This window comes from Schistocerca piceifrons, chromosome 4, assembly GCF_021461385.2.
Source record: "Schistocerca piceifrons isolate TAMUIC-IGC-003096 chromosome 4, iqSchPice1.1, whole genome shotgun sequence".
Lineage (NCBI taxonomy): Eukaryota > Metazoa > Arthropoda > Insecta > Orthoptera > Acrididae > Schistocerca > Schistocerca piceifrons.
Genome location: NC_060141.1, coordinates 566,548,261 through 566,568,369, shown reverse-complemented (window position 1 = coordinate 566,568,369; position 20,109 = coordinate 566,548,261). Strand labels below are relative to the sequence as shown.

Sequence of the window (20,109 nt, the reverse complement as noted above, 5' to 3'; positions counted from 1 at the left end):
AGATAATGGTACTGTTCAGGAGTACTAGAACAGATTGAAACAGGAGTTACAAACAAAAGATGGTGGAGATGATATAGACAGAGAATGGAACTCTAGTAAAGATGCCATTAGGACAACGGCACATGAAATACTGGGAGAAAGAAGATGACTTAGGAATGAAGACTGGTATGATGTTGCATCTAGACAGGCAGTGGAACGTAAAAAGTAAGCAAGGTTGAAATGCTTTTGCAGCAGAATACTAGATAAAGTCAGGCATTATATAATGAAAATAGAATAGAGGCGGCAAAGGTATGTAGGAGGAAAAAAAGGGAAGCCATGAAGAGAAAGATAAAGGAGATGGAGGAAGAGCTGTACCAAAGGAATGAAAGCAAGATAGACCAGAAATAACAGCTTGTAAGGACAAAGGGGGAAAAATTCAATAACAGATAAACAAGATGTTCTGGATGGATGGAAAGAATACTTCAAGAAAATTTTGGAGGGCAATCCTATAAGGAATGAGCAGCCACTCTATTATACCACAGATCTAGAAATAAAGGAACTGACATTAGAGGAAGTCTAAAAAAATTACAAAGCACCAGGAAGTAACTGCAGAAATGGTAAAAAATGGGGGGAACTGATCTTCTTAAGCAGATCCACAAACTTATTAAGCTGATATGGGATCAGGAAAGAATCCCAGAAGAATGGGTGTATTCAACCAATACACATGAAAGGAGATAAGACCTGCCGTTCAAATTACTGAGAAATTTCCCTGCTGAATGTAACCTATAAGATCTTCTCTAGTATTATCTATAACAGGTTAGCACCATGTGCAGAAGGAATTCTGGGTGTGTATCAGTGCAGTGATTTTGGCCTAATAAGCAGACGAGATATTTGTGTTGAGGCAAATGCATGAAAGGCATACGAGTATAACATTGAGCTTCATAACCTCTATGTATACCATCAAAGTATGTCTCACTTATTCAAGCAACATTGGCTGGTTCCAAGGCTGCAGTGTGAGTGGATGGAGAACTGAGCAAGTGGTTTAACCTTAGTAAAGGAGTCGGACAAGGGGACACAATCTCTACAATGCATTTCAAGCTGACTCTTGACACAACCATGTGGAAGCTTCAGATCTCTTGTTACATAGGCACAAAGTTGACTCAGATATGTGCATATGCTGATAACGTAGCAGTTATTAGTAGGAGGGTATCAATAGAGGACAATATGCAAGCTGAAAGAAGCCACAGAACCTAGAGGCCTTTCTATAAATGAAACAAAGACTAAGTACATGAATTTCACCAGGAATGAAAATAATTACTTGCATGGATTTTCAGCGGGGAGTTTCAATTCTGAACATGTGCAGAACTTTGACTGTTTGGGCTCTAATATTAACAGCACGAATTCCATGTCAACTGAAATAAAACTGTGTGTCCTAAGTGGTAACAGATGCGTCCACATGTTTAAGAAATTGTTGGCCTCTAGGTAATTAAATAGGCAACTGAAGCTGCGCCTATGAGGTCATGATCAGTCCAGTTGTAACCTACGGATGTGAAAGATGGATGCTAATAAGTGTTGATGAGCAGCAGCTCAGGAAATTTTTGAATGGAGAGTGCTGTGCAAGATCTGTGGGGCAGTTCAGGATAATAATGGCTTCTGGAGATCTAAGATGAATGCTGAGCTGGACTGCCTCATACCAGGAGCTGACATCGTAAGACTTACAAAAAGTAGAATAATAGCCTGGCTTAGACACTTCCTCAGGATGGATACTGGAACAACTAAAACTGTTTTTGTATGGAGGCCAACCTGAAGAAGATGGGGGGGGGGGGGGGGGGAAGGCCATTAAATGGTAGACATTTCACGAGTGTACTGTGAAAATCAGGAATCCGGTAAAACATCAAATTGCTGCGGCCAGAACAAGATCCTGCTAGATCGAGACCAATGACAACTGACAAAATTGTTCAGTGTGACAGAAGTACAACCCTTCCACAAACTGCTGCAGATTTGAGTGCTGGGCCACCAACAAGTGTCAGGGTGCGAACCATTCAATGAAATATCATAGTTTTGGGCTTTTGGAGCATTGATGACTGCATGACACAAAACTTTACATCTCAGCTGGGCCTGTCAACACCAAAACTGGACTGTTGATGACTGGAAACATGTTGTCTGGTGAGATGAGTCTTGTTTCAAATTGTATTGAGCAGATATACGGGTATGGAGACAACTTCATGAATCTATGGACCCTGCATGTCAGCAGAGGGCTGTTCAAGCTGGTGGAACCTCTGTAATGGTGTGAAGCATGTGCAGTTGGAGTAATATGGGACCCCTGATACGTCTACATATGACTCTGACAGATGACACATATGTAAGCAAGCATCCTGTCTGATGACGTGATTCCATTCATGGCCATTGTGCATTCCGATGGACTTGAGCAATTCTGGCAGGTCAATGCCTAGACGTCCAAATTGCTACAGAGTGGCTCCAGGAACACTCTTCAGAGTTTAAACACTCCCGCTGGTCACCAAACTCCCCAGACATGAGCATATCTGAGATCCCTTGAAATGTGATTTTCAGAAGAGGTCTCCACCTCCTCATACTCTACGGATTTATGGACAGCCCTGCAGGATTCGTGGTGTCATTTCCCTCCAGTACTATTTCAGACATTAGTTGAATGTATGCCACGTTGTGTTGTGGACTTCTGCAGGCTCGCAGGGGTCCTACACGATATTAGGTAGATACACCTGTTTCTATGGCTCTTCATTGTATAATGCCTTTTAAACCATTATGTCCACATTGGATGTGCTGACTGACCTCGTGTGTGAGTTGTGCTCAAAGGTTACTTTTTCATTGCTTATATGTGAATGCAACATGGATGTCAGGATGTCATAACATGGGTTTCCTAGTAAATTAAAAAGAAAGATCTGGTTCATTCACATAGCATATTCAGGGTTTTTTTTTATTAATGCTAGTGGAAATTAGTACTCTGAGGACTTTTTCACAGCATTGAGATTCACCTAACCATTTGCCATAGCAGGATGAATCCTCATTTTGAAACATTTTCCATTGTCACTATCAAATTTTATTCATATTGGACTCCAATAATACCAGGTGGAAATATTTTTCCATGAGAATTTGTCACATGTTTCATGCTTTTGCATACTAACCCAGAATGGTATGGAATGCTGAGAGGTTACAGCAACAGTGCAGTTTGGCGTGACAGTGGGAGAACAAAGTGCTTCTAACCTGCGATTTGTAAACTATACTGTAAATTGAAAGATTGTTTGGTATCTACTGGTACAATGTCTAAATGATGACAGTCACAAAATTCCCTTCCATTCTCAAAAATTCCGAATCTTATAGAATCTTCACCCTGTCCCTGTCATTATTTTTATTGGTCAGCAAAAAAATAGGAAACAAAAAAGTTTCCTACAGCAGAGTTAGGAGCAGTCACTTTCTATTATTTTGAGAAAAGTTTCTTACACAACTTTATTTACTGACATTGTTGCTGCATGTTTCCAAGTACAGTCTTGTCACACACTCTCTACACACTATTCAAAGATTCACTAGCTTGAAGAGCATGCTCTTCCACATTTTTCAATTGAGATAATTCACACATTAAGAACCTACTGTGGCATATCATTTCTGGAGGGCATTCTGGATATTTGTAAATTTCATTATAGAGTTAAAATGATTTTCTGTTTTTGCCACAGCAGTGTAAACATGGAGGGGAGTGGGAGGCTTCTGTGTGAATACAGTGTGTGTCTGAGAATATGAAAAAAGAATGTCATCATACATGACAATCTTGAAGACTGTGATATCTTTCTTTATTGGGAATGATATGAATCATTATATTGTGTATTCAATCATAATTGCACACTGAGTAGTCTCTAATAAGTAATGTTGCAACTCAAAATTTGCTTGTACACAGCCCTGACCATGTAAGTGTACCTCCTCCTTTTGCACTTACACTTCAAAGCAAAACTTGTCACACATAATAAAAATTGGTGCAGAGAGATGGTATTCCAAATTAGAAATATGGGGAAAATCTCTTTTAGGCGATGAAGTAACTGTCTTGTTACTTAGATACATTGCTACATCATCATTAAACTATACATTGAATATTGCTTTCAGGGTGATCGCAAAGAAGCTTGCAAAATTCTTCAGACACTTGGTGATGCAACATTTAAACCTGGAATTGTAAGTGCTCTGGTTACCTTGTACCTTGCTGACAACAATCGTGAAGGAGCATCAGTTGTATTGAAAGATGCTGTGGACTGGTATAGAAAGAATAAGGTAAAACTAGAGGTCAACATCACATAATTTTAGATTATTTTATTGAATTTATAAATGTGAAATGTGTCCCTGTTTTTCCAAATAAATGTATTTCCTTATCTTCTACCGTCCCCTGATTAACAGGAGAGCATGCAGTTTTATCATTAGTGAAGTATAAAACTATTCCATGTGTGCTATAGATTTGTAGCATTGTGTTGGTGTTTTCCTGATCAGTGTATGTGATAAATGTTAAAATTTATTTTCTCTTCTTAAAGTAATCTGTTGCAAAATGAGAATTGAAAAAATATTTTACATGACAGGAATTATGACTGGGTCATTGTTAAACCTGTTTGACTTGAGTGCAAAATATGTGAAACAATCTTAAGCCATTCTTGCAAATTTTGACACTGATATTTCTCTTGAACTGATAACTGGGTAAAAAATGCACAGGTCAGCACAGGAGACTTGAGTACCCTTTGGAGACAAGCTGCAGAGTTTCACTTGCGAGGAGGAGAGCCAAATGTTGCTGCAAAGAGCTTGGAGGAGTTGCTGAGGCTGAATCCAGGAGACAAAAAGACACTTGCTCAGCTAGTTGTTGCATATGCTCAGGTAAAATACTTTGTGTTTGGGGCGGGGGGGGGGGGGGGGGGGGCTTTAAGAAAGTAAAACTTTTCTGTTTTTGAACATAAATTTTGGAATGTCTGTTACAATTAAAACTAGTCACACCTTTCTTGATGCCTTATGAAGTAAAATAATTTCTGATTAGTGTTACTCATTGTATCTGTCAGCCATTTCACATTTTGCCACATCTGAGATTAATAGGTGAAGGGCCTTGAGTAATAAATAGATTCCAGTTTTACATAATTCCCAAAAACCACTCTTAATTGATAACAAGATGTCATAAAACTGATATTTGATGTAGGGCTGTCCCTTTACTGCCTGGTGTTAAAATGTAGTACTACAATGACATTATATGATCATCCTTCTTCAGATTTTTACAGCTGATTTGAGTTCAGTGGCAGTATAGTCAGGCATTTTGTCGTCAGTAGTTGTGTGAATGTCTTTGTCATTGAAATGATACATGGTTTCAGTTTGATCCAGCAAAGGCTCAGGCACTGAGCAAGGAATTACCACCTCTGGACTTCACTAATAGAGCAGATGTAGATGCCCTGGAAACCTCCAATTGGATGATGGGCAGCAAAGTGATAAAGAAAGCAGCAGCAAAGGTGGAGCCCTCACCTAAACCAGAGTAAGGAAGACCCTTGATATGATATGAGAGAAAATGTATTTGTTCATTGTGTGCATGTAATTTGTGAGTTCCACATTTTTTAAAAATGTGTGTACTGTATTTAGACAACTGACATTGGTACTACCACAGCTTTCTTTGTGGATGGATCACCTGGTCATAAATTGTTATTTGTACATGTGTAGATTTAAATATTAATCAGCACTGATGCATTTCAGCTTTTAAGAAAATTGCATTGTATTGTATTGCATTGGTACAGTGACCTAGGTTTTGACACGTACTAGGGGTTTCGTCAGAATGAAATGTTGTTGAATCCTGTAAAATAATACATGGGAAATAAAGTATGACAAAAAACACATTAACCCATATGACAAGTTTCATGATGCACAAAGGTTACTTACGTAAAATTACATTGCTAAAAAGCAATAGTCAGAATTTGGAGCAGCTATGCTCAAGTGAAAAGTAAGATAAAACATTCTAGCCTTTGCCATGCGTGCGGCCCAGCGGGGAACATAATGAGACTGATCAGCCCAGTGGCTTACATTGCTGCCACGAAAACAGTATGTTGTGCCGCCTAACTGGCACGGACAGTAACATGTGCCCATTTGAAACATTATGGCAGAAATAACTGAAGAAAATAACAGTTAATCTTAAAAACAAAGTATAAAAAGAGCTTAAAGCCTTTTTGAAAATACACAGTAGTCAAGCAGATTAAATATAACAGAGCGGTCTGTTAGGCTTTGCAGAAATTACTATTACATAAAGGACATAATGACAGAAAAAAATGTTACAAACTGCTGTACAATCCAGAAAATATTTGCATTAAGGTAACATCAGCAGCATATATCTGAGATTAGAAGAAAATAATGTTTTGAAACCAGAAGCAGGGTAAATGTGGTAAATAATAGCATAATAAAAGTTTTATGAGCAGTGGATTGAAAAAAATTTTTGTTACATAGTTGTAACTGTTCATTGAGGATGAGGCCTTCGTTCTTAGAAATATGTCTGAAAATCTCCAGCTCCTTGAGTACGTCAAGCCTATGACCTTTCCTTTCTCTATATAAAATGGAAATTTCTTCAGTGTGTTTCAGTTTGTATCCGGAAATTAGCAGATAAACAAGCAAAAGTGGAATTGTGTACATTAGTGCCTCTTTTTTTTCAACAAGTATTGTTTGTACCTGACACTAAAAGACCTTCCAGTTTGCCCTGTGTAATAAATGGGGCACACATCACAAGTGATTTTATGCATCCTAAATTATGTATCGGAGCTGCTGTGGACTTGAGATTGTGAATGAGATTTTGTTGAAAGTTATGGTTTGTAGAAAAGGCAGCATTGAATCCACATTTTTTTAATCAGAAGATGACAAATTTTATACAAAATATGGCCTAAAAATGGAATCAAGAAAACATTTTTGTATTCGTTACTGTCAGGAATAGCACTGTGCTGCCCAAAGTGGTGACCTTAGTGTTGGTTTAACTTTGAAGATCTTGTCAACTAACATGGGATCATAGCCATTATTAACTGCAGTAGTTTTTATTGTGTTCATCTCATCAATAAGCTTGTCAGGTGACAAAGGTACAGAGGCTACACGATGAATGGCTGAATGGAAAAATGGTTTATGGGAATGAGGATGCACTGAACTATCAGACACAATTTGATCTGTATTAGTGGTTTTCCGAAAAATACCGAAAGTAAGTCTGTCATTGTCAGTAGCAATACTGAGGTTGAAGTAATTAAGCAGTCAGTCATTATTTTCTAAGTCACAAGTGAAGGTTTGTTTTTATATTTTTAATGAAGACTGTAAAAATTTCAAATAAATGCTGAATTCCTTCCTGAGAACCATTGTATACGATCAAAACGTCATCTACATACCGAGCATAATACAAAATACCAAGATGAGCAACTGAAAAATATTGAATTTCCCTTGCCGCAAATTAATGAAAATATCAGCCAAGATGCCTGCCAGTGGGTTATCCATTGCCAGGCCGACAGGCTGGTGGTAGAATTTGCCAGCTGAGCACACATGGCAAAGGCTAGAATGTTTTATTTTACTTTTGACTTGAGCATAGCTGCTCCAAATTCTGACTATTGCATTTAAATCATGTAATGTACAGTGGGGGCCATTAATGAATGGATTTATTAATATAACAATTTGATTTTTGTTTTTCACTTGATGTTTGTCAGTGCCTTCTGCCTGGTGGCTAGTTGCAGCGTCTGTCATGTTGCCCAGAACTAGATAGAACCACTCAGAAACTCACGTGTTGAACCATCAGCAGCTAAATTCACATGTTGCTGACGCAGTAACGCTACCTAACTGTGCATATTATGATCTCGCCGACCAATAGGGATGCTTGGAGAGGGTCAAGTGGGGGTGGAACTGCAGCCAGCTACTGGGAGCAAACACGGTGTTCGCTCTCTTCTGCTGGCAGCTTCTGACCCGACCAGACGTTCTCTTCTCCTGCTCTCTTGGGTGGCTGCCCATTCAGTCTTGGTGGCTTCTCCAGGCCTGCCTGCCTTTTTTATGGCAGTAAACATTCGTACAGTAAAAACTGTTTGAATTTTCACCTCAGCGGGTGCCTACTGTTTCCCCCTCCTGGCCAATCCTGACGCATTAACACCAGTTTTACATAAGTAACCTTTGGGCATCATGAAACTTGTCATCTTGGTTAATATGTTTCTTGCCATAATTGATTGTCTATGTACGGTTTTATAGGATTCGACATTTCATTCTGATGACACCCCTGTAGGTGTCGAAACCTAGGTCACTGTACCTACCATTTATGCGCAACCAGTTAACTGTTTAATCCTATGTTGAAACTAGTATACAGCTGCTGAGTAATAGCAATGTTCAAAACTGTAAGCTTTCAAAAGAAGCATTATTGGATTGTGGTATCCCACCTATATAAGATGGAAAAAGTATTAAGTCATATAGCCTCAGGAGGGAATAAGACAAACTCTAATCTTTGTGAGCTCTTTTCAGGTCTTCTCTTATTTAGTTTCACCATTCGTATTGAATGTAGTAGGATTTTACCCAGACCTTTCCTTCTTCCCTTCATCATCCCATACTGTTCATTCTCATTGCGTTTGTTGTTTTCTTCCATCTTTGTCTGTTTGCCAGTCCATCTTCTCCCCTCTTCTCTGCTGGTATCTTTTTGGCTTGCCTCTTTTTGGTATTGTATACATCCCTTGCATCTTGTATCCTTGTCTAAAAATACGTCCCAAATTTTCTGTTATGTCATTGTACTGCTGCTTTAACTCTCACATTACACCAAGTTTTTTCTTACATGTTTATATGTTGCTTGCTCTTTTACAAACTGATACTGTAGTTTCAACAGGTGTTGTCTTAAACTTTTGCCATTCCTCTTCCCCTGATCTGGGCTCACCTTACGGTATCTTGTCTTTTTGATGCTTTTGTCTTGTTTCTTGCTTTGTTTCCACACTTTTACTTTCTCTCCTGTTTTAGTGTGCTCCTTATTCCTCCATGGTTCTCAGATGTGCAGTAGCAGCTGGTTGTATTTTGTCATTATGTAAGGAATGTTAGGGTGTTAAATTTTACCTCAGTGGCATGCCCTTCCAGTTCCCTGTAAAAGATGATATAATCCACAACAGCCTTCATGCTATCATCTCATTTCTTTCATGAAGAATTTCCAATCGTTAATGTATGAAGAATTTCCTATAGTCAGCCTGTTTCTCCAATCTAATAACCTCCTTCCTTTCTGCTACCCCAACCTTCTTTTTCCAATACCTCATATCCATTTCTTTCCATGCTGACATGAGCATTCAGGTAACCTGTAATGATTGTATTTTGGCAATTTAGCTGTATTGGCATTTTCCTCAATCATCATCTTTCCTGCTTGGCAGTCTGCAGCATCTCAAAACTCTACATCTTTATCTATACTGTAACTTTCATCATCCTGTCATATTTCTGTCACTTCAGCTTTAAGTACAGTTCCCAGAACCACCCCCATTCGTTTGTTTTTTTTCCTTATTTTGACTGCAGTATACTGGAAACCTCTCCTAAACTGTTCTTCTTATTTGCTGAACATTGCCTCTCCTGATCCTAATATGCCGAGTTTCCTACTTTCCATCAAATGTACAATTTCTTATTTTCCTGTCAAATCTGTAGGTTCAGTGTTCCAATTCTGAGTCAGTTTCCACATTCAAGTCTGCTTCCTCCGTAATCATTCTTTCTGGGACTCTTTTTGTTTTCTTCTGCTGGTTTGTTAGGCCTAACCAGAGCTCCCCATACAACATTTTGTTCAGGAACCTGTGTGGCATTCACAGGTTATGGTAGCAGTCACAGGGTATATACATTTCCCACTGTACTTCACCCTTAGAATCATTTTGTATCTGTATCCACATCTACACTCACAAAAGCACTAGAAGTTCACAGCAGTGTATTTCTGTAGTACCACTTATTACAGTTTCTTCCCATTCTATTTGTGTATGAGTGCTGGAGGAATGATTATTTTAAGGCATTTGTGCACACTGTAATTAGTCTTACCGTATCTTTGTGATCACTATGGGAGCAATACCTTTAGTGCTGTGGTATGTTCCTAGGTTTCTCATGTAATTTTTGGTTCTTGAAGCTTCAGAAATCTTGTCAGTTCAGGTTTTTCAGCATTTCCGTGATGCCATCCCATGGGTCTAAGAAATTTGTAACCATTTTTGCTGCCCTTTATTGATATATTCAACACAGTTCAGCAATATTGTCGGATTCGTACAAGAGATTTTTAAGCAATCTCCTTTGTAGAGTCACTGTGTTTTCCCATTATCCTACCAGTGAATTGAAGTCTGCCACCTGGTTTACGAACAAAGTGTTACACCCAGGCACTTCTATCAGTTGACTGATTCCAATTGTGCATTATTGCTATTGTGGTCGTAGGGTATTATGTTTCTGTGGTTTGTTAGATGTACAGTTCCACATTTCTCAACAATTAAAACACATTGCTAATATTCACTTCACTTTGTGAAGTGCACAATTTCAAATTGCTGATCATTTAAAATAAGTTGCCAGTCTCTGCACCTCTGTGAAATATTATAAAGATCTGACTGAATATTTGTGCAGATTTTTCATGTTAAAAAAAATCTGACTTCGCTGTTGTCTGCCAGATTAAGACATTATGAACAGAAAGGGCCCCAGTATGCCTCTCTGGGGGCACTCCTGAATTTACTTTTGTATCTCTCAGTGACTCTACATCCAAAATAGCATGCTGTCTTTTGATTGAATTCTGCTACAGTAGTCATTGAAGGCTTGCTCTTTTGACAGCCAAGTGTTTTTCATAGGCTTATGCGTTGTTTTACATCTGTTGTGCAGTAGTCCCTGTTTCTTTACAGAGCCTGTATACCATGGAGGGTCACTTCTATTATGAACTGTTATACTGAGGTACAGTTTCTCTATGTGCTGCTGTTCAGAGCTAAATGTTTGAAGTTCCTCCTTGAGCTATGATAGTAGTACCTCTTTATCTAGTGTACTGAACATATAAATCTTTCATCTTGTTTTAATTACTACTTCTAGTTTGGTAATATTTGTTGCTACAGATGTCTTACGGTCACACTTGGCTTCAGCATGGACATCCTCAAACAGGTCAGATCTGTTTGTTGCCTTTAGAATTAATACGCTACATGATCAAAAGTATTGGACACTTTTATGTACTGCAAAACTGACCATTAGATGACACAAGAGGCGGACCAACCAGTATAAAACAAGGTGGGATGTGTTGTTTTGTCACTAAAAAAGTAGTAACAGGATGGGTCACTCAGGACAGTTCAGTGACTGTTAGTTGGCATAAAGCATGATGCCACTGGGCAGTGGAAGAGGAAATGAGTGATTTGGAGTGAGGAATCACACTGTATCCTGTGGCAATCTCATGGAAGGGTGTGGGTTTGCAGATACCTGGAGAAAGTTACCTGTCATCATATGTAATGCCAGCACTGAAGTATGGGGGAGGTGTTACAGCATGAGGGTGTTTCTCAGTGTCGGTGTGTGGCCCTCCTATTTCACTTACAAAAATGCTAAATATGTAGTGGTATATGCACATTTTGCAGCATTGTGTATGCTTACAGTAGAGGAACAGTTCGGTGACGATAATAGTTTGTATCGGCATCATAATGTACCCTGCCATAAAACAGCACCCGTGAGGCAATGGCTTGTGGACAACATCATTTCTGAATTGCAGTGGCCTATCTGGAGTCCTCACCTGAACACAATGGAACACCATTGGCATGAATAAGAAAACTAACTTGGCTGCATATCCCAGCGCCCACCTCCTTCGGTGTCTGTTCTTGAGGAAGAATGGGCTGTGATTCCTCCACAAACAATGGCATCTCATTGAAAGTGATTGAGTAACTTCAAGCGATCATAAAGGTGAATGATGAATAGATAGTGTACGTTTTTGACATGAGTGGGCTTCATCTTATTTGGTGTAATCATGCAGTGCAGGCTCTCACAGCCAGTATTTATGTACTGGTTTATTTTTTGTATGGGTATTAGACTGTGGGCTAAGGCATATTTCCATGCTTAATGTTTTTTCTTCTGCTGCAGGAACCATCCTCAGATGTTACTAACCTGTAGATAGTTAATGTCTTTATGTAGTCTGAGGGTGTCTGCCGCAGTAAGAGACAAAATGTCAGGCATAAAAATGTGGCTTAGACCTTGGCCTGATGTCCATAAAACCAATGTGACAAAAGATATCTGTTCTTTGTAATTAACAATGTAAGAAAAGACAGATTGCTACTTACTATAAAGAAGACACGTCAAGTTGCAGACAGGCACAATTAAGACGTTGTGCCTGTCATGTCATGTTGCAGACAGGCACGATGTCTTAATTGTGCCTGTCTGCAACTTGACATGTCTTCTTTTATGGTAAGTAGCAATCTGTCTTTTCCTACACGTTTGATATTGCTACCCCCAAGTTTCCATTGTTTGATTTTGTTCTATTTTCAGAGAAAGCATTTAATATTGTTTTACATGGTATCTTGTCACGTTCCCTGCTAACAAAACTAGTTTCATCAATTGAGTGTTAGATGATTAAAGTCTCCTTCAGAGATGAAAGTATAATTGGGAATCACAGATAATACTGAACCCATTTTTTTTCCTCTCTCTAAAGTTTTTGGTTACATCTGGGTGTTGGTCTGGTGATTGGCAGAAAGATTCAGTTAAAAGTTTTTGCCCATCCTTGATGCTGTGTATTGCCCAAACAGTCTGCCATGTGGCTTCAGTTTAGATGTCAATGGATTTGAATTTCTCTTCTGCAACAAATCCAACACATCCATTTCCCATTAGCCTATTCTTTTGATATATATTTTGCTTTACTGCAAAAATCTCACCGGTGTCAATTTTCGATTTTGGCCAAGTTTTTTTACGTAGTAGTACGTGAGCTGCTCTGGTTTTTAGGAGTGCTTCAAAGTTGACTACTTCAGCTGTAGGTCACTGGCATTTTAATAGCCTCATGTGGCATTTCTTTGGATCCTACAGAAATAGTTTGGTATCTCCTACAGCTATCATTGTCTGGAGTGAGTGAAGGGTTTAGAAATAAAAAAAATCCCTAATGTGAGGTCAGCTACCTGGATAGAAGCCTCTGATGAGTAACATATCCCGATATAATTTAGGGGGGCCTGCAGTTCTCAGTCATGTGGTACAAAAGTCACCACCTAACTTGTCACAGAAACTTTGAGGTCTATTCCAACCCTTCCACTTGGCTCAGAATCAGGAGCCTATGGTCAGTGCTGGAGACAATGCTGCAAATGTGAGCTTGTTTGAAATTCTATGAGCAAGGCTGGTATTCCAAGCTTATCTGCTAGTTGCTGGAATGCTCTTCTCCCAATGTCTTGGAGGTAGGGTTGGACTTGTAGGAGACAGTTTCAGTTTAAAATATTTAAAGTCTAACTACACAGTCATTAGCAGTAGATTTCAATACACTCTGATGAGTATAAACTAATGGGGCTCTTCAGAGTGAAAAAAAGAATAAAACTATTTGAAAAAGAATGTGTAGTCTACTTGCTAGGAACAACTGGAGCAGGGTCAAATAATACACTTAAAAATCATGGTTGCATCTGTAGATATTAGTCTTTGGCAAGTTTGTTGTGGAATCTATGGAAAGTAGGAAGAATAAAAAGGAAATACCTAAAACTATTGAAGGGAAGGAGAAATTGTTACAAACATGAAATATATAGTTTCTCTCCCTAATATTTGATTAAGTATGTTGTGGTTTTTGAGGAGCAGGATTATGTTGCCATACTGGAATGTTTGCTCCCAGGGTTTATTTACTTTATCTGACTGCTAATTTTGTGTGTATCCTCTAGGAATTTCTTTAACTTGTCTTTTGGGAACTGTGACCAGTTTTATCTTGTAGCACTCAGTTAGTCTTTCTATTTTCTTCACTCACATTCCCCTCCTTCCCAGTCTCCCTCATCACAGTACTGATAAAGTTCACAGAGTGGTTAAAAACACTGGACCCGTATTTGGAATGAGGGGGGGGGGGGGGGGGTGTCCAATTCCTTGTTACTGCTGTCCTGTTTTATGTATCTACAGCTTGCTTATTCAATTTAAACAAATGCCTATTATTTGTATTGTTTTGCACCCTCTGCTGCTCCCTTTCCATTCCTAATTTAGCTAATGCTCCATTTCTAATGACTACAGTGCCAGTGAGAAGTTAAACTCTTAACCTTTATTCCCTTCTTCTAATATTACCACGTTGTCTCCACATTCTACTCCATTAGTGTTGTCTGTATCAAAAATTCTCAGGACTGTGTTAGTCAAATTTCCCATAGCAATCTTTCACAGCAAAATAAAATATTTGTTATTTTAAATATGTCAAAGGCTTCTATTTTTTAAGATACATTCCTTAATGTGCTCCCACATAACCTTCAATACTACCATGTTCATCTTTTCTTTTACCAACTATACAGTTTCCAAATACATCACATATGATCTAATTATTCTTTCAGTCCACACATTGTGTTTTGCTGATTTCATTGTAAAGCCAAACATTGAGGGATAATGAGTGCCAAAAGAAAGAAATTAGCAGATTTAAGACTAATAAAAAGTTACTGGTTATTATTAGTTTTCTTGGATATTGATCAAAAGCTTTAAAGCTGTAACTGGTAATTAATTTGACAGGTCTTTTGTGCAGTGTCAAAACTTACTATTATAAATCTTGATTACAAAATGTGGTGTGTGTGTGTGTGTGTGTGTGTGTGTGTGTGTGTGTGTGTGTGTGTGTGTGTGTGTGTGTGTGTGTCCAGGAAGTCGTCACTCATGGCTACTAGTTTAGTAGAGGAATTATTATGTGAGAGATGCATGCAGCATATTCTCCTGGTTGGAGGTCCAATGTTAAAGTATCGCCTTCACTACTATCTCTAATTTTGTCCGGAAAAGATGATGCGCCATTTTAAAATATACTGATCAATTTCCTCTTGGCTGATGAAAGCAGATTTAATTACATGAATGCTCTCACTGCAGAAGTAAAATAGATTGGGCCTCCAGTGAGGACAACATGCTGAATGCATTTTTGAAAAACTTATGGACTGGAAATGTCTGTTAGACTACTGCTGAGGAGAAGAATGCTTTAATAAGATTTATTCACCCAGAAGTCTCAGCAAATTCATTTTATTGCCCATCAAGGAGTGACAAGTGTTGGATTCCGTAACAGCGTGTTATTGCAGTTATTATAGCACCATCAGTGGCATTGTCTGACTGGCAGTATAGTTTTCGTCATGAAATTATACAGAAAATCAATAAAGCTGTAAAAAATCCATGCTGCTTGAGGGGAATATAATCTTAGGGTCCTAAAAAGATAGCTCTTCTAGTTTTAAAGGAACGTACAATCAGACTTGGAATCCTGTATCTGGCTTGGGAACCTGTGGTGAAGAAACCCACCAGTGGCTGCTGTTGCACAACTATTGGGTGTGGCCCCTGTGATGATGGGGATGTTGGTTTTCTCAGTTTAAAAGAAACCAGTAGTGGTTAAGCCACCACTTACACAATTTTTCATCAGATCACGTAAACCGCAAACTATGTGAAAACAAAATACTCTTAAACTATCACGTCGGTAGCACTGCACATTAAAACGACTTGCACAAAATTCTCTATAGCAAAAATCCTTAAAAAAAAAAAAAAAAAAAAAAACACACTGCTCTGAACTTCCCTACAACTGATGCAGTGTGAAGTGGTGTAAAGCTTTAAAGCAGTTTATATGTTGTATGTCACAGCCATTGTACACCAATTTTACTGCCTTGATGCCCAGTGCCTTGTAAATGCACAGTAAAATTTTGAAGTTTATAACCATTTTGATTCTGTAGTTAACATAGCAGAGAAACAGACTAAAATTTTGTGATGAGCCATGATAAAAATACACCCTTTTTTCAGTATCTCACATCCTAGTAATCAGTACTTTTGATATTACTTTCCCCAGAGAGTGGTAAACAATTGTGGAACATGATAAAAGATGCCAGATTTGAGTACCAGTGGAATAGGGCACCTCCACCTTGTCATTTTTTTTAGGGCCTTTATGCTTGCATTGCAAAACCAAATCTAGTTTTTTAGGTGATTTAGAACATGATCATACTAATGAAAAGCTTTTAAGAGTTTGCAGAAGATCCTTCCTTTTTTTTCTTTTTTTTCCTTGACATTATTAATATGAAAATTGCTCAAGAAATCTTGAGAGAACAAAAAGTTGTACATGACTGTTTAATATTACTTCTTTACAGAAAATATTGCCAGAGATTTGTCTCAAAGTTGCCAAAAACTCAGGGTGCAATTTTGATAGTTGCACTATAGCGCCAAACAAATGACTATATCTCTGGAAGTATTATATTGGCAGAAGTAAAACTTTATCCATCTTTCAGAAAAACCTGTGGTCCTGCAGGAACCCCCAGACCACTTAGCATGGAATGACACCATTGATTTTTTCATGTAAAATGTACAACTATCTTTCTATCGCACACATGATTTGTACTCTCTCTCTTCTCACATGTTTATTGCAATATCTAATTCATATCCCTTCAACAGCAATTTATCCAATAAGGTTTTGTGATTTTTTTTTTTTTTTTTCCATTGTTCTCTTCTGTGATTAAGCAGTATATCTAAATTCAGTAATGCATTTGTTAACTAGCAAGAATGAGGGAATAGACATTATGAACTATTATCAAAATTGGGGCAAATTTCTATTAATGGTATATGATCCAAATAAAAGTTTTATGTGGGTATTGTATTCCAGTTTATCTGTTTGAGTGAAAGACACACAGCTTAACTATTTGAAAGGCCATATAACCAAAACAACTGGAGATATAGTTGACACTTGGATGACCTTATTGTACGTGTACAGCATGTACCAACCAAAAACAAAATTTGATATCAATACTATCTGCATGCCATGCCAAGAAATATTCCCTTTGTATTGTAATTGCTTGGATCTTCTTGCATTATATGTAAACTTAAGTATCGGCTGCTACATCAAAATGGGATTTCAAATGAAGGATCTATCTTTTAGCACACCTCGTGATGAGCTTCTGCAGAAGAAAAAATCCAAACGGAAACGTAAGCCCAAGCTTCCAAAGAACTATAACCCTGATGTCCCTCCTGATCCAGAGCGCTGGTTGCCACGGCATGAGAGGACTGGTTACAGGAAAAAGAAGGATCGTCGAAACAAGGATATTGGAAAAGGTACTCAGGGAGCAGCAACAGGAGCAAGCGACATGTAGTAAGTATCTCCACCTCATCTCCTGTCTTATGCTGAGTAATTTGGAAGATTTCATCCTGAAGACAGCTTTTCTTGTATGCAGTGGGGAACTTACTTTTTGGAAAAGTGTGTGTGTGTGTGTGTGTGTGTGTGTGTGTGTGTGTGTGTGTGTGTGTCTGGCTTTCTCAATTTTGATAAGTGTAGCCACAAAATGTAACGTATGGTTGTCAAGTACCGAAAATAATTACAATCAGAAAAGAGTTCTATTTCAGAACATTGTTGCATAATTCAAATAGACAAAAAACCAATTTAAAGGAATTAATGTTTCATACAGTCTTTGCTGTTAATAGTTGCTGCACATATTGTACTAACATTTTAGAAAAGCGTTATGACATTTCAATCTTGGAAATGTGTATGGCAGTTAAATTACATTTTGCAAAAACAGACATAATGTCTTATGGGATAACAGCAATCAGTGATTTTATAATGTTACTTAAAATCCGTCTTGATTGAAAATGTTTTTTTTATTCGTATGACCGGTTTCGGTTCATTCAGAACCATCTTCAGATCTGATATTTCAGTTACAGGAGTACAGGGTTACTCCTGTAACTGAAATATCAGATCTGAAGATGGTTACAGGGTTACTCCTGTAACTGAAATATCAGATCTGAAGATGGTTACAGGGTTACTCCTGTAACTGAAATATCAGATCTGAAGATGGTTCTCAATGAACTGAAACCGGTCATATGAATAAAAAAAAATTTGCAATCAAGACGGATTTTAAGTAACATATTTAAATTACAGTTTTAAGTGCTCCAGCAATAATAAATTTCGTTGTTGCTTCTCATATTATCACATTAATCTTTTCCCTTTCTCAGTATTACAACTGCATAAACAAACAAGATTCAGTTGCACAGAATGTAACTAAAACATAAGAAACATGCTGGACAGGACTCACACTTTGTATAATAGTGACCCTAAGAGGATGGGAAATCACTAAAACTCACAGTTGTAAGGTAAAATTATTGTTTAATATGAAGACAGAAAATAAAAGGAATATGAAGTGGCATAAGAACTAAATTTTGATACTTTCTAAACAATTTAAGATTAAAGACCATATGGGAGAAGGTGGAGCATGGCTCCATGTGAAATGATTAGTGGCTGAGCAGGACAGCCAGAGGTACATTGAGAACAGTTTTGAATATTTCTGAGCCAGTATCTGATTCCCTTTTTAGTATTACAGTGCATTCTCAGCTGTAATGTCTTGAGATATTTTGTTTCTCTCTCCTGCTTGGATTTCTTTTTGAAATGTTGGAAAAAAATGGTTTTCATATGAAAACTTGTCCTATGAAGAGTGAAAGTGTTTTGTTACGGTCAGTGATATGAGGAAAGACAACCACTCACCATATAGAAAAAGTATTCCACATCATACAGACATTAAACCCCTTACTGTAGGTAAGTTCAGCTCTTGTATTCTTCATTAGGGCATGCTTATTGGAGTTTTCTCAGCAACTCTCCTACACTGTGAATGTTCTTCCTTGATATTGTAATTCATATTCCATGCAGGCTTTTTCAGAGTTCTGGAAGTTATATAATTTTTTGTAGTTTTGTCATTGGTAAACATAGGCCAGAAGTAGTAATATTATTTCATTACATCTAAATACAATGTACTTTGTTAATAGTTCACATATATCCTCATGAAAGCACAGTTTTTGGTAATGCTGAATGTATCATCAAAATTACTGACAATAAAACTTTGTTTTAGTGACATCACAAAGATGCCAAGTCAGCAAGTCAAAGCATCTCCCAACCCTCATGGAAGTCCTGCACCAGAAAGTGCTGGTCCAAGGCAGCAGCAGAGGAAGGTGCAACAAAAGAAGAAGAAAAAGGGTGGAAAATGGTGATGAGATTTACAAGATGACAATGACAATTATAGTTCATGTATTAAATTACAGTGTAAATGCTCTGTGCTCATGTCAGATTGTATACAGTTTCAAATAAACATACTTTTTGGTTGAAAAGTAGAAATGGAACTTCAGGACTTAACCTTTTCTTCATTTTCTTTTACATGGATTTTGTTACATGTCAGAGATTCCCTATTGTTTAAAATCTTAAGTTTCATGTCAGTAAGCTTAGATAGGTAAGAAAACATGGGTATCAATTTTCCACCATCTTTACTGTACTACACTCATCTGTACACAGAAAATTACCAAGACATTATGTGGTTACTCCAAATTACTATACATAATAGTTATAAACTGTACTAAATTAACTTCATCTAACTGCAATGTTAATTAAGTGAGAACAGTAACATAATAAAATCTTTAAATAACAAAATACGATTATTTGAGATTTTCTTTAATACAGTCAGAACATTTGAATTACTGTTGGTGTGACAATCTGTAGAAATATTGACGCACTTTGTTAATAAACAATTAGTACATTTTGTAAGAGATGCTGTCAGGATGTTGGCAGTCTTCCAATTACACATCTGTGCATTTCAGCACTATCATTGTGGACGTCATATCTGCTGGGAAGATTAGAAAGAAATGACTAATCTTCTGTGTACTGATGATACATCAAAGACAGGGATATGTCATGTTGAAACTAGAGGAGACAAAGGTGTGAGTAAAGAATTTTTGAAAGTATGGTTGCAAGGATTTGTTGCAGTATTTTTTAAATAATGGATAAAAGGATACCAGCAAGATCACATATTATTTGTATGTGTGAAAACTTAAAATCCTATGGATGTTTGTATGTGAACAACAGGATATCCTTGATGAACAGGGTGAATAATCCCAAAAAATGAATGGAGTTAAGTTTTTGACAACCACCTTGACACACAGTCACAGAAAACATTCTGACAGTTATATTGAACTTGTGGTCATGGAATAGGATGTGGGGGTGGGGGATGGGGGTGAGAAGGGGTGGAG

At 37.7% G+C, this 20,109-nt stretch overlaps 1 protein-coding gene across 1 annotated transcript in view; it reads left to right on the top strand.

The window, feature by feature from the left end:
- Positions 1–19,204, top strand: part of LOC124794897 (signal recognition particle subunit SRP72) — a 48,989-nt gene extending 29,785 nt beyond the window's left edge. The window contains exons 8-12 of the mRNA XM_047258597.1: positions 4,108–4,269; positions 4,699–4,857; positions 5,340–5,497; positions 16,988–17,197; positions 18,942–19,204. Of these exons, the coding sequence (XP_047114553.1) occupies positions 4,108–4,269; positions 4,699–4,857; positions 5,340–5,497; positions 16,988–17,197; positions 18,942–19,080 (828 nt within the window). The 3' untranslated portion in view covers positions 19,081–19,204. The remainder of the gene's footprint in view (positions 1–4,107; positions 4,270–4,698; positions 4,858–5,339; positions 5,498–16,987; positions 17,198–18,941) is intronic.
- The last annotated feature ends 905 nt before the right edge of the window (positions 19,205–20,109 follow it).